General features: G+C 49.9%; 7 protein-coding genes across 7 annotated transcripts; 3 read left to right on the top strand and 4 right to left on the bottom strand.

Annotated features, from left to right (window-relative positions):
* Positions 1 to 20: 20 nt before the first annotated feature.
* Positions 21 to 1878, bottom strand: An14g02720 (uncharacterized protein; the record flags this gene model as incomplete). The annotated part of the gene is made up of 10 exons (XM_001400861.3): positions 21 to 104; positions 154 to 269; positions 318 to 345; positions 395 to 592; positions 639 to 853; positions 904 to 1047; positions 1096 to 1427; positions 1483 to 1555; positions 1611 to 1624; positions 1682 to 1878. The coding sequence occupies 10 exons, from the start codon at positions 1876 to 1878 to the stop codon at positions 21 to 23; spliced, it is 1401 nt and encodes a 466-aa protein (XP_001400898.1).
* Positions 1879 to 4498: 2620 nt separating this feature from the next.
* Positions 4499 to 4939, top strand: An14g02710 (uncharacterized protein; the record flags this gene model as incomplete). Its single annotated transcript, XM_059744142.1, has 2 exons — positions 4499 to 4596; positions 4666 to 4939. 2 exons carry the CDS (start codon positions 4499 to 4501, stop codon positions 4937 to 4939), a joined length of 372 nt encoding a protein of 123 aa, XP_059604626.1.
* A 729-nt stretch (positions 4940 to 5668) lies between these two features.
* On the bottom strand, positions 5669 to 7716 carry An14g02700 (uncharacterized protein; the record flags this gene model as incomplete). Its single annotated transcript, XM_001400859.1, has 5 exons — positions 5669 to 6004; positions 6058 to 6664; positions 6722 to 7165; positions 7215 to 7278; positions 7332 to 7716. 5 exons carry the CDS (start codon positions 7714 to 7716, stop codon positions 5669 to 5671), a joined length of 1836 nt encoding a protein of 611 aa, XP_001400896.1.
* Positions 7717 to 8180: 464 nt separating this feature from the next.
* Positions 8181 to 8565, bottom strand: An14g02690 (uncharacterized protein; the record flags this gene model as incomplete). The annotated part of the gene is made up of 2 exons (XM_059744141.1): positions 8181 to 8307; positions 8360 to 8565. 2 exons carry the CDS (start codon positions 8563 to 8565, stop codon positions 8181 to 8183), a joined length of 333 nt encoding a protein of 110 aa, XP_059604625.1.
* A 637-nt stretch (positions 8566 to 9202) lies between these two features.
* An14g02680 (uncharacterized protein) lies at positions 9203 to 10886 on the top strand (the record flags this gene model as incomplete). The annotated part of the gene is made up of 7 exons (XM_059744140.1): positions 9203 to 9353; positions 9453 to 9512; positions 9722 to 9828; positions 9879 to 9956; positions 10110 to 10301; positions 10347 to 10394; positions 10656 to 10886. The coding sequence occupies 7 exons, from the start codon at positions 9203 to 9205 to the stop codon at positions 10884 to 10886; spliced, it is 867 nt and encodes a 288-aa protein (XP_059604624.1).
* Positions 10887 to 11143: 257 nt separating this feature from the next.
* On the top strand, positions 11144 to 12379 carry An14g02670 (uncharacterized protein; the record flags this gene model as incomplete). Its single annotated transcript, XM_059744139.1, has 2 exons — positions 11144 to 12019; positions 12206 to 12379. 2 exons carry the CDS (start codon positions 11144 to 11146, stop codon positions 12377 to 12379), a joined length of 1050 nt encoding a protein of 349 aa, XP_059604623.1.
* A 348-nt stretch (positions 12380 to 12727) lies between these two features.
* Positions 12728 to 13556, bottom strand: An14g02660 (uncharacterized protein; the record flags this gene model as incomplete). Its single annotated transcript, XM_001400855.3, has 2 exons — positions 12728 to 13238; positions 13327 to 13556. 2 exons carry the CDS (start codon positions 13554 to 13556, stop codon positions 12728 to 12730), a joined length of 741 nt encoding a protein of 246 aa, XP_001400892.1.
* Positions 13557 to 13679: the final 123 nt, after the last annotated feature.

Raw genomic sequence — 13679 nt, 5'->3', positions numbered from 1 at the left:
TACCTGGTCTATACCACCGCTCAAGCATTACTGGCACAGGAGAAACTGCTGCCGTTGGCGTCGTCGTGAAGAGACCGGCCGGATACGTAGAGTCCGAGACCGCACTGGTGCTATGGTTAGAGTTGATGGGCGAAAGCGGAGTAATATACTTACAATGCAGGCTGCAATACCGATAATAATAACGTTGAAGATAGTCAGGGCAATCTTCCTAGGCGAAGAGAACAGTCGGTCCTTATTAAGGTAAAGCCAGAACATGCCGCTGAAGCCGACTGTTTATTGTTAGTAGGTGAATGACGAGCAGACGATAATGAGCTTACATGTAGACCAACTGGCGAAAAGGGACGCCTGAAACGCGGTTAGCATGATACTTGAGTGAAAGAGGCGGACATCATACAATCAAACTCAGCAGATCATTGAACACTGGAATGGCCTCTGCAATGATCCAGGCAATAATCCACAATCCCAGGGCAATGCCCACCCAAGATCCGGTTGCCAAGAGGTCGCGGCTGTGCATCCGATCTCCGTGACGGAAGATACGGACATAGACATATTTACAAGCGACATGACCGTTTACAACACCGCCAATGATGATCTATCAAATGTCAGTAGAGCATGGGCAATATGAGCAACGCACGTACAGTAGGGAGGGCGATTCCGTAGGCCACCTTGCCCACGAGCTCACTAGCGGAACCTAGTGCAGGGGACGTAACATTAGGTCCTGCATAGATGTAGATCACCACGGAAGTGACAAGGTAGAGAATGGTGTCGAGACCCTGGAGAAGACACAGGGCCTTAGGGTACTCTCTGTGATCCTTTAATTCGGACATGAAGCCGAAGAATGCAACGTGACCCGCTATTGCACGTTAGTAGGTGTTAGCTAATGCAGAAGGGAAAGTGACCCACAGAAGGAGAAGACGATGTTGCAGACGGCAAGGAATGCTTCATACAAGCTGGTATCCACCGTTGCTGATAGGGTTCCCTTGTAAGGACGTTCCACACCAACGGCAATCATGACAATCATCACGGCAGAGAACACACTGATGAAAGCTGTGCAGGTTAGTATCGTAGAAGTGTCTGGCCCTGTTGGCGACTTACAAGCAACAGAGAGATAGGACACGTTTGCAGACGTCCTAGGTAGGCCCAGGAGGAAGCAGATCACGAGGCCGACAACACCGAAAACAATGGAGCAAGTTCCATGTTCCGTAATCGTGTTCATGGCAACCGAGAAGGTCAACAGATGGCTCGCCATGATGAAGATGACAAGCAGCAGCTGGCCGATACCGAAGATCTCGCGACCAATAGACCCAAAGAGGATCTCACCGGCATCAGCCAGATTCTGGACATGAGGATAGCGCCATCTGAACTGGCCGATGACGTAACCGGTGTAGGTGGCCAGAAGACCGAGGCCAACGATGAGAACAATAGCGCTACACTTGGTTAGAGGAAGATATCACTTCACACAGCGGCTGGTTAGATACATACGGAGCAAGACCCAGAGTTGCGACAACAGCTGGCAGCGACAGAATACCAAGAGACACGGTTTCCGCAACCATGACTGGCAATGTTAGTATCACATGCTGTCGACTGATGCTGGCATCAAAATCACTTACGAAAACCACATTGCCTGCAACGTCTGAGTCAGTTGTTCAGTAGCTGATATAGGAGGCTTGGATAAACATACCACCAGCTCAGGACCTTATATTTAACCTCGGCATACTCTTCATCACCAAAGGTGTCATTATAGATGGGGCTGCCCTTCTTCTCGTCCTGCTTCTCCTCTGCATCATGCAGATAGGGCTCCTCTCGGCCATCCTGGAAGAACTGACCCGTCTGAACATTCAGATGGGAGTCAACCTTGTCGCCAGTTGGATGGGCCATGACTGCGCGGTGACGGGAAGGTGAAAATCCCAGCTCGCCTCTCCGCGGGAAATGAGATGGACGAGGAGTGGGGACGGTAAAAAGAACTGGCGACGGGGAGAGTTTGTTTCTGAGGGATGTACAACGTCAACGGCCCTACCGCTCCTACATTGACACAAACAGGCAACCTAGCGCAGGAACTGAACAACAATGACAGGCTGAAGATATCAAAGAGGAACTGCGGTGACAAATGAACGAGTCCGGCGAGAAGACCGTCTTCTGAGTCACCCGCCGGGCCGAATGAAAGTCTTTGCATCACAACAAATTTGTGTGTTCAACGTTACACCCGTTCAACATCCCATTACCTAATTCGCGAGCCTTTTATGTGGGGCGCTCCGCTCCGTCTGTTCCTTCCTGGCCAATGGCCATCGATGCCAAGCCGGCGATGCCTGCGGAAGGGCCTGACACTAGGCTGGATTGAGAAGGACCTGCCGGGATGGTGTGGGGGCACCATCATGTGATGGGGGGTTGCAGAAAGATTCTGAAACCAGAAATCTTCTAGAAGCTGAGCATGGAATCATGAGATGTTGAATTGTTATACATTCACCACTACATTGTAGTCATCCGATAACGGACAACATAATGACCTCATGCAGTAAAGTGGCGGGTTCCCTTTTAGATACCACTCCTCGACGATTCCCCATCTGTGGGAATGAGTGCAAGTGATTCACAGTATACAGCTAGTATATATATTTCTATCTCACCCTCAATTTGGGTGTTCATATAGTCCTAGTACATCAGCATAATGTTGAATAATATATGGTACTTCAAACATCATTGCGCACATAGTAGTGATGGCCAGTTATCTCTCCAAAGGCATGGGAAAGCCGTCAACTGTTCTTCGACTTCAGTAAACTAGTTAAAACTAGACCAAAAAGTAAAAAACAATAGGCATAAATCTACATACAACATATCTCGAAAAGCAACATATATAAGAATCACTATCGACTGTAAGAGAAAATCCAGTTTTCTAAACAAGTATAAGGCAACTATCTACCCTAGACAGGAAGATATCCCTCAGCGGACTGTTCTGCTATAACTATCTGGTGATTTATTATAATATTCAGTATTACAACGGACAGATGAGCTTAGACAGTGTTTCTCTACATGGGCCTCGCAGCCTTGCAAGGGCCCAATCATGATACGAGGCCACCTTGAATTAAAGGCTGAGTTAATGCCAAGGCCTTCTATCGCCGATTATACTCGGATGTATTCGATCTCTCTCTGTCGAAGTGTTAGCATTAGCTTCAGCCATGATATAAGTGCCTTTGGCGTAGGTCGTGTGCTCATGCTCCTAGTCACGTTATGTTATCTTATAAGAAACCTAAAACTCAACTACTATGGCTATGATCCGTCAGATGCTCGCTAGCCATAAGGTCCGAGTGGGCCAGTGATCATTCTGCCCAATTCGGAAGTGAAAGAGGTAAGGAAGCCCCAGTTCAGTAGTTTACATCTCCAACCCTTTAATCCGGATAATGTTGGCGTCAAATTTTCCCCCTGTTTGGCCTTGCTTTCTTTGGGTATAAATCGTCGTCCGACGATTTGAACTTCTTTAAATATAATTTAAATCTATCAATTAAGATCACAGCAACTGCTTCTAAGTGTATTGGCATGTTTTCAAAGACTTATTCTCGTAAATCAGTAAACCCAAAACATTGAACTCGGACTACATCTAGTGCGGACTGGTTGCATGCGAAGGCAAAGTTATTAACCCAGCTTATCTCAATGTAACATCCGGAGAGCTCTACTTGTGAACAGCTGCAGTACGCAGGGTTGGGTTGAGTTGAGTTGGTAGACGGTGAAACCCATGCAATCAAGAAAGTCCATGTTGTCGGGTAGTTCCGCTTGGAATGCCTTCCCTGTCACTTTAGCAAGTCGCCAGCAGCTTGCTTCACAGACAATAGTGGAGTAAGTGGACCTTTGACCTGCTCCATGTGATCACCTTCGGTCTCTAACATATGCATCGACTGCCGGAACGAAGCTACTGTACTTATACTAGTGGGGGAGTCCCTGCGTGATGTGATCTACTTCCCTGTCCGCCTGCCAAGAGAGCCCAATCGGAGCCATTAACTTGGCCCACATTCAATATTACGAAATTTGATGTTCCTTTTGATGGACGAATTGGATTGCAGAGTGGATAAAGCGACCCTTGTCTATGGAACAGGTCTAGAAAATAAGTGCGATGAAGTCATTATGTCCAGGGGTGATAGAAGGAGATACGGGGAGATACAGGGGCCCCTAATCAATAGAGCGAAAGTAACCCTACTGAACGAATTGGCCTACACTTACCCCGCGCGATGAATTAGGGCGTTCCATCGGATATATCGCAATCGCATTTTGAGACTTTATTAATCCATTTATCCCTCATGATGCCCATATAAAGCCACTCTTCTATACAACAGGAAGTTGTCTGTTATATCTATTTTGCGGCCCCTAACTCATAACACTTGAAAATGCAGAGTGAGCTCGAACAAGCCCTTGCACTACTGATCAAAGCAGTTGCCTGCTACATCTTTGTTCTTACATTCAGAGAATTCCTACGTGTCCTCGAACCGATCCTCGATCTACGTGGTCTACAACAATGGCACCAACGCAACAGAGAAGCCTTTTGGCGACCCTCACGGCAGTCTTCGTCTTCCTGATGCAGGCAGACCCGACCTCTGGTGCTGGCTTTACATGGTACGTTAAGGCCAGTTCCGCAATGTCAGGTGTCGCCTAGATGGTCTGCGGTTACTTTCTCCCTGCCAGTGCCGGCACTGGATGCATTGCAGCCGTCCTGCTAGTCGGCATCAATGCAGTTATGCATGTACATGGCGAAAGCGGCAAGACAGGTGCTATGACTCCTGCCAAACGAGACGAGGGTTCGATTGCCTTCAACCATATCACCCACGAGGGCGTTGTCCACAGCTTCATCAATACTACTGCGTTAACGCATGACTGGCACTTCGTCCACGCCGTCAACCAACCCGTCAACCTGACGGTCAGAAGGCTGTCTGACGGTCGGATTCATGCCCGCACCTAAGGATTCTATAATATGCCCTGCACCGATAATTGTCCTTCCGAGGATCTCGCCGCGAAGGTATTGGAGTCGGGAGCTACAACTTCTTATGTGCAGGAAATCGACTTCTCGTGGACCGAGCCGAGTGGATACGGAACGAAGACGCAGACGGGCTTAGAGGGCGCAGCTTCGGGAGCAGCACAGTTTGTGGCTAGCCAGCCAAGTGGGAACTTTCAGTTTCTGCTCGGATGCATATAGTGTGGATGGGCTGGACGCTGTCGTTGGATTCAATTTCTACGGAGATAACTATGCGACGGACTTTCCCCCGCCTTGTGATTAGGTGGTAGTCCTTTTTCTCACGGCTTGCAAGTGGTTTTGCTATCTATCAGACTAGTAGTATCCAAGTTGCTGTGTATCATATGCTATATAGGCGTGCATGTGTTACACACAACATTTATGATTCCTTGTGGTGACTCCAGTCAAAAATACTTGGCCGGTCGGTCAGGATCCTGGAAAGCCGATACCGTCGGCCTTCATGATTCTGTAGCATTTATATATAGAAAACATAACGATAAAATATACTCGGAGGACAAATGTACCAAAACTGAAGCCAGAAAACAGTAACCCATCGTAGTGTCGACGGATGCCTGGTGAGGCAACTAATTACCAAATAAGGGTTAGCGTATTCCCGTCCTCTTATGTCTCTCACTTTATCCTCAACCTCACCTCATTCAACCTTCACTCCACTTCCACCTACTCATAATCGTACAACTGCTTCTGAGGCGGCACGTCTCCTCGCAAGATATACTTCTTCACATACCACGGCAGCATTCCCACATAGTGATTGACGTGCTTTCTTGTCGGAATCGAAAAGACCTGGTCCAGTTCCTCAAGTGATAGCGCCTTGGTCTCAGGTAGACAGAAGTAGCAAAAGATCCATCCGAAGACGTTCCACGCTGCATACCAACCAAAGGCTCCTTGTGGGCTGAAGGCGTCCCGCAATGGAAGCCACGTCAGTGAGACAATAAAGTTGAAACCCCAGGTCGTCGCAGTCGCAAAGGACATGCCTACATCACGGATATAGAGTGGCTGAGTAATGTTTAGCAAGGACCCTTCTCCAAAGTTGATACACATTGACTTACAAATGCTTCAGCAGAGTACGTGAAAGGCACTGGTCCCTCACCTGGGGAATACACCACCATGAAGAGATAGATGCCTGTCGCCACGCAAGCGGTCCTCGATGTCTGGTCCGGGATATAGAATGAAAACCCGGTAAAGAGCAGAAACAAGCTCATCAGTGGAAATGTGGTGAGGAGGAGATTCCGCCTTCCGAATGTGTCTATCGTGTATACTGCCGGGAGAGCGAATATCCAGTTCGTTATACCACATCCCAATGACGTCACCAACGCCATTCGCCTATCAAAACCCGCATCCGCGAACATTGAACTCGAATAATACATGATAGCGTTGACTCCGCAGAATTGCTGCATAAACATGACAAAAAACGAGGATTGCGCGGCGCGTCGATTGCGTGGGACGGTGAACATTTCGCGCCAGAGGTGTTTGCCTTCCCGGAGCTTTTCCTCCACCTGCAATGCTGCGTGGATATAGTAGAGGTCGCGGGAAGCCTGAAACGAAGAAGGACGGAGCTTACAAAGTGCTTTGTAAGCGTCTTGATAGCGATTCCTCATCATATACCATCTAGGTGACTCGGGACAGAAATACACCTGCATGCATACGAAGAAGGGACTCATCACTGTTAGCACCACTGGTATATGTGCAGAAGGTAGGCATGTGTAAACTTACGGAATGGCGGTTGAACCAAGCATCAATCTCCAATTGAAACCGGGGATTGAGGGGTGCGTCACATCCATGAAGGCAACGGAAGCAATATATCCAAGCATGATCCCGAAAGCCGTCCACATTTGCCACATCATAACCAGAGCCCCACGAATTATAGCTGGAGAGCACTCCGCTCCGTATACTGGAGTCGTTGTTGACTTGGCACCTACTGCAAAACCGAGGAGGAACCGTCCTAAGAGTAGGTTCCACCAAGTGTGTGCTGCAGCCATCCAAAATGACGAGGCAAAGGAGATCAAGCATGAGATGAAGATGCATCCACGACGACCAAACCAACGGTTTAGAGGGGCGGTTGTCCAGCATCCTATAAGCGCAGAACATAAGTATGGAGCTCCGTTCAGGAGCCCTTGCTGCCAGGTATTGGTGAGATTAAACTCAGCGAAGTAAAACCTGAATGTACTCAGCTTATAGAAAGGACCCGTGACAGTACATAACTTACTCTTGTGCTCCATTCACTGCCGTCTGGTCCATGCCCTGGACGATTGCGGACCCAGCACAGAGAACTAGTATTTGTTAGAGCCTCCAGTTGTGTCAAACTTTGTTGGAAAAGACGTACTTGTCATGAAGTACATCATGAACGGCTGGCTCCATCGATGTGTCTTCTCACGACGAAGCAGTTCTTTATCACTTTCGGATAATTCTTCAAGGGACTCGAAGGCTTTAGGATCCTGCGCTACAAGAGAGCCTCTTTTCAGCTCATCCATGATATGCTCCAAACCCTTGTCCCTTGCAAATGACTCGACATCACGAAATAGCTCATCTCGCGTCAGGCCAGCGAGCGGGTTCTTCAATTTTGTGGATGTGGTGGCATCCTTGCTCTCGGTTAACTCGCGTGTCCAGTTTCGGGCCACCTCTGGATCTTGCTTTTCATTGGAGGTGGGTGATTCAAGATGGTGAACCATAGAGATGGGGTTCTCTGGGTCTCTTTTCTTGTCACCCATACTGGTTTCAGGGAGTGCAGTTGCACTAAATGCTCGTTACGGAGGTCTGTTGTGTGGATATCCGAAGTGAGCAAGGCGCGGTTATGGTATGCCTCTACGAAAGTTCCCCGGGCCATGATGGCATATTTAAACCCCGGTGTCCATGAAGGCCTGTATCCTCTGATCTATCGGGCCCATTGCAGCCGAAATGACTTGTTCCATTCACGTCAAAGTGTAGCTCCAGGCTCGTTAATGCGACAGCCAATCTCATTCTAAGGTTTAAGTATTTGGTCTCACGCATCCGACCCAAGAGCCTTGGACTTCAGTGAACGCAACAGTCTTTGTCTTGGACTACATAAGCCGAGATCTTGGATGCATGGCACATCCATACAGACAACTTCCGGGGTTATCATTCCATCCATACCCAACCCTATTTGAGTTTATTAGAAACTCACGCCAAGATGGAGGGGCACTGAAAGCGGCTCCTAAGGCTGGGGAGGCCATGGTCTGTAACGTTGTTGCACGACATCGCCACTGAGGCGTGAATCTCGTTGAGAGTACGTGTAGCAGAGTGTAACCCTCCGCTCGACCTTGCCCGGCAACCTCGTATATCTGGGGATATATGCGCGGGCGATTTTAACAGAATTGTCTCCCCAGGTTTTACCCGCTGTTCGGCGGAGAAATTGGCAACCTCCGCTGGCTTGAACGACTCTCGGCAGCTTGGCGCCCAGAGAGTGCCGTCTGAGCACCCCGGCCAAGAACAAACCAATGGTCGGTCGGGTCAGGATTTGCCGCAAACGATGGTTGAGCATATCTCCAGGCTGGTGAGGTGTCGGTTTGGGTCATCTGAGGAGTGCACGGGATCTCCATGTCGTTGCATAAAGGTCTATGACCGTTTCATTGCATAGGAAATCATAGCGCTAAATTGCTACTCGTATATTGTACAGAACTAGCAAATAGGAGTACCAACATCATGGCACATTAGCCACCTGATATGGTAGAAACAAGCTCATCAAGAACGGTGTTTTTTGAAAGGGGTTCTCATTATTTATGTACCTCTTCTCAATAAATTTATATAGATATTCCTTACAGAATAGTGATACAGAATGAGGAGAATTTCAGCTTCAATGAGCAATAGTAGGCAGATAGGGCATCCAACGTGTAATGGATCAGCTGTTCCAAAATCTACTTGGTAACCACTACATCAATTGTGCATTGGCCCTTGGCATGGTCCTCGCCGACCAGCTCGAGCCGCTTAAATTGGTCATACTACTCTATCAGTCCTGCAGGCTGCATCCGCTCTGCCTGATGAGCGTCTAGACAATTTTGAAGAGTTTAATGCAAGAGCATGACTAGATCGTGTCTTTGTCTACCATAATGCCTGGCAGTAATAACACGAAGTTGATGCGCGCCGTCATCCGTTAGCAGCAAGTTTGACACAAAGAGGCTTTTGTGGAAATATTGTAGCGACTCAGGGAACTAGGATGGTGGGACATCTGTCTCATTAATGGGGATCTATTCTTACCCAGACTCAACCCGACGAAAACCTGGAGATGCTTGGATCCAGAAAGACATTGCTGAAGATGTCATTATCTCGCCGGGTGCCACCATCCCCTGGAGCCGGATTGGAATGGGTCGACGAGTGATTGACAGTGGTGGTTCTTCTTTCTTTTTTCCCCTTTATTCTCTATTTCTTTTTTTTCTTGTCTTTTTCTTCTTATTCCTTCGTATTTTCTTCTATTTCTCTTTTGGCTTAGGCTGCATTGATGCGGTTTTCTCATGCCTGATAGTATTAATTCCGTTGCCAATATTTTCAGGTACTTCGTGATAATGAAGTCGTTGCAGTGATATGACAGGTCGTAAGCACGGCGCTTGAATGCTCCTGGGTATACTGATGACGCATGCGACAGCCAATAAATGTCCCCGAACGAGGTCAGATCCCCGCTCCGAGACTTGCCAGAGCCCCTGCAATATGCCCTTATATCCGACCCGAACATCCGATGCCAGCAGGTCTAGCTAAATCCAGCCTTACAAGTAGCTCATATTGGTTCAATTCCGCGCAGCCCCGCTTACTCAGAGCCAGTAGTTACTGCCATGCCGACCAGGGTTATATCAGGAAAGCAGGCTGTGCAGGTGATGTATCTTAACAATGCGGTGGCCTTTAATAAACAGGTTTGTTTCAGGGCCCACACTTGACCCGGTTTGCCAAGGGCTCACTACCATGGCGAGTCATTCAACGTTGCCGTTATGTCTCACTTAAGGTTAATTGTTTAACAATGTTAAAGTTGCTTGGTAGTCGCACGGTCTTGGTGTTGCAGCATGGTAGTATGCTGTGGTTGAGGTTGTGTTGATATGCGATGGTGATGGCAGAATTACCATACACCTCCGCGATCAGGGACTGGAGATTAGTGCAGGGTACTCCGTACACAGCTGTGCTTGCACGGAGCAGACTCCGACGTGGACCCTGGCCGGCCAAAGCGTTGCCAAACAAGGCGAGGCAACCGAATTTGCTGACGAATACGCTTCAGCTATACTATCATCCCAAGCAAGATGATGGTCCACTAATGGATGTTATTGGAGAATACAGAGGATTTCCTATAGATGTGGTGGCGGGCGTCTGGTGGAAAATTGGCAGGGACTGAGTGCTGCAGGAACGGCGGCTATTCAGCATCAAGGGGCGTGATTGGTGGGGACGACCAGTCAGGGCAGACTTAATTTATATGAGTCTGGACCAGCATTTATCCGATGAGCTATCATCGAGTTAGGGATACACTAGTTCTTCGGTGGCTAGTGCCGGATCCGCAGTGGGTGGCGGGCATTCGGCTGCTATTTTTAACCACGCTGGCAGCGTTCATCTACAGTTGAACATCTGTTCTTGAGCTGTTAATTGAGAAAAGCTTCTTCATGATAAGCGAACTATGAGTGAAACCGACAAGACATATGCTCGAAAAAGGTGACAGAAGGTCGTTGGGAGGCCAGAGTGGAAACTCTCCGACAGCCAAGACCCTAGTCGGGTAATAGCCTTAATATCAGACGGATCTGGAACACTTGCCCCTGCCCTACCGCCGTTTGCCCTCACCTTAATTGCTCCAGCGCTTCCCAAAGGCCCAATTCGGACCCGCAATCAAGGGCGGTGGTCAGACCAGACTCCTGGGTGGGTGTCATGGCTCCAGCCGCGGTTTGAGATGTGACACAGGTAAAGCATCTGCGAGTATTGACAGGGCGACACGAAGATTTAAAAGCCATGCTGCTCCTCGACCATGCTGCTGTTCCTTTCCTCCCTCAAGCAAGTCTTCTCTTTCATCTTCATTCCCTTCGTTGCTTTCCGCTTCATTGACTGAGGCTTTCACACTCTTTGCGCTGCGCGCTCACTCTTTACAAACACTCTACATACATTACTTTACATTCTCTACAAACTTTTCCTTCTCCAAAAACCACTCTAGCAATCATGCGTCAAGCTCAGTCTGCTTCTCTCCTCGCGGCCCTTCTGTCGGCCACCCAGGTCGCTGCCCACGGTCACGTCACTAACCTCGTCGTCGACGGTGTCTACTACGAGGGCTTCGACATCAGCGTCTTCCCTTACGAGTCCGACCCCCCGAAGGTCGCCGCCTGGACGACCCCCAACACCGGTAACGGCTTCATCTCGCCCGACGAGTACCGCAACCCCAACATCATCTGTCACGAGAACGCCACCAACGCCCAGGCCCACGTTGTCGTCGGTGCCGGTGAGAAGATCAACATCCAGTGGACTGCCTGGCCCGACTCCCACCACGGTCCCGTCCTGGACTACCTGGCTCGTTGTGACGGCAGCTGCGAGACCGTCGACAAAACCGACCTGGAGTTCTTCAAGATCGACGGCGTCGGTCTCGTCAGCGACACCGAGGTCCCCGGTACCTGGGGTACCGACCAGCTGATCAACAACAACAACAGCTGGATGGTCGAGATCCCTCCCTCCATTGCCGCTGGTAACTACGTCCTCCGTCACGAGCTCATCGCTCTCCACGGCGCTGAGGAGCAGGACGGCGCCCAGAACTACCCCCAGTGCTTCAACCTCCAGGTCACCGGTACCGGTACCGCCACTCCCTCCGGTGTCAAGGGTACCGAGCTCTACACTGCCACTGAGGGCGGTATCCTCGTCAACATCTACTCCTCCCTGAGCACTTACACTATGCCCGGCCCTACTGCCTACAGCGGCGATGTCTCCATCACTCAGACTACTTCCGCTGTCACTTCCACCGGCACCGCCGTGGTTGGCAGTGCTAGCGCCGTCGCTTCCGCTTCCTCGACCGCTGCCGCCGCTACCAGCGCTGCTGCCGTGACCAGCGTTGACACCAACACCCAGATCGCTCAGTCCAGCAGTGCCCCTGCCCCTGCTGCCCCTAGCTCCAGCTCCTCCGCCTACACTCAGATCCCCGTGCAGGTCCCCTCTTCTTGGACTACCCTGTTGACCTTCACCAACACTCCCCAGGCTGTGCAGCCTACTACCTCGGTCCAGCCCGAGCCTGCTCAGTCGACTATCACCCCTGCTCCGGCTGTTAGCTCTGCTGCCTCCGGTAGCTCCGGTAGTCAGTCTCTGTACGGCCAGTGCGGTGGTATCAACTGGACTGGTGCTACTCAGTGCGCGAGCGGATCTAGCTGCCACTCGTACAACCCTTACTACTACCAGTGCATTGCTAGTGCTTAAGTAGTACTTTAGCCTTATTTTACAGATTCACTCTTATCGGCAATAGCTAGTCTATGCTGCTTAGTGTATTAAATACAATGACTTGCCTCATACGCCCTCCCAATAAACATAAATAGAACTTACTCTAGTAGATACTATTAAAACTAGCCGTATCCTATATAAATCAGAACCCTTCACAAACACACTCACATTACATCTAATCCCTCAAGGAACTCATGACAGATACCCAGCACATAGTCAGACCACTACTACCCAAATATAACTTCATATATATATACTACCACAAAGTATTTACAACACCCTCCCACTTCCCCTCCCCCTCCATCACCCTAGTTCACTAGTAAAAAACTAGTAAGTAGCTTTCGCAAGATTCTCATCAAAAGTACTATCCTTAAACGGCACAATAGCCTTATCAAAGTCCGCCGTCTGCAACGCATCCCTCGCCGCCGTAGTCAAACTCTCCCACGCAACCAACGGCTGCGTACCACCCACCACATCCGTCAACCCACAACTATGATCCAGCGGCCAGATACTCTCATACTTGATCAGCGCCTTCGTACCCTCAAGGGTATACCCATCCGTGGAGCAATCCCACCCGCCATGCGCAGACGGACACACAGCCAAGATATTATCCGCGGAGATGGTGGTCGCGTCAGACAGGTAGATGATCACGCCCTCCCAGTCGTGTCGGTGACCGAGACCGTCGCTGGGTTCGTCTTTGGGCATGTACCAGCTGTAGAGCAGTGCTGTCGGGTAGGTCGAGGTGGAGGAGGTGGAGGTGATGTTGCTGCGCACGTAGATTTGGCCCGTGTTCGAGCTGCAGTCGCCGTCGCTGGCGCCGGTGGGGGCGAGGCCGGCACTATTCCATTGTTTATCGCTTATTAGGAGGATTTTCTTGGGGGGATATTAAAGTAGTAGGGGAGGTATTGGGGGGGTAGGGAACATACTCGGTATCGCCTTCGGCGTCAACACCTGGGAACGGGACACATCCGTTCACGACCTTCAGGTAGGGCTGGTAGGCGAGGTAGAGGTCGCCGGTGGAGTTGTCCGGGACGGTCTGGTTGAAGCCGACGATTTCGTCGCTGGCGATCCAGTCGCGCGCGTGCAGGCGGTGTTTTCCTGCTGCTGCGGTGGCGGAGAGGGTTGATGCGGCGAGGAGGAGGGTGCGGAGGGACATTGTGTTGGTCTCTCTTTTTTTCCTTAACTTATTCCTTTGTTTTGGGTGTTCAGTTTGGAGAATGTGGCATGAGGATGAGGGGAAAGGGGAGCTCCTTTTATGTCCATCTCTACTATAGGCAAG

This window comes from Aspergillus niger (genome assembly GCF_000002855.4).
Source record: "Aspergillus niger supercontig An14".
NCBI classification, from domain to species: domain Eukaryota; kingdom Fungi; phylum Ascomycota; class Eurotiomycetes; order Eurotiales; family Aspergillaceae; genus Aspergillus; species Aspergillus niger.
Note: the sequence above shows the minus strand (reverse complement) of the source record. Positions and strands in the feature narration are given on the sequence as shown.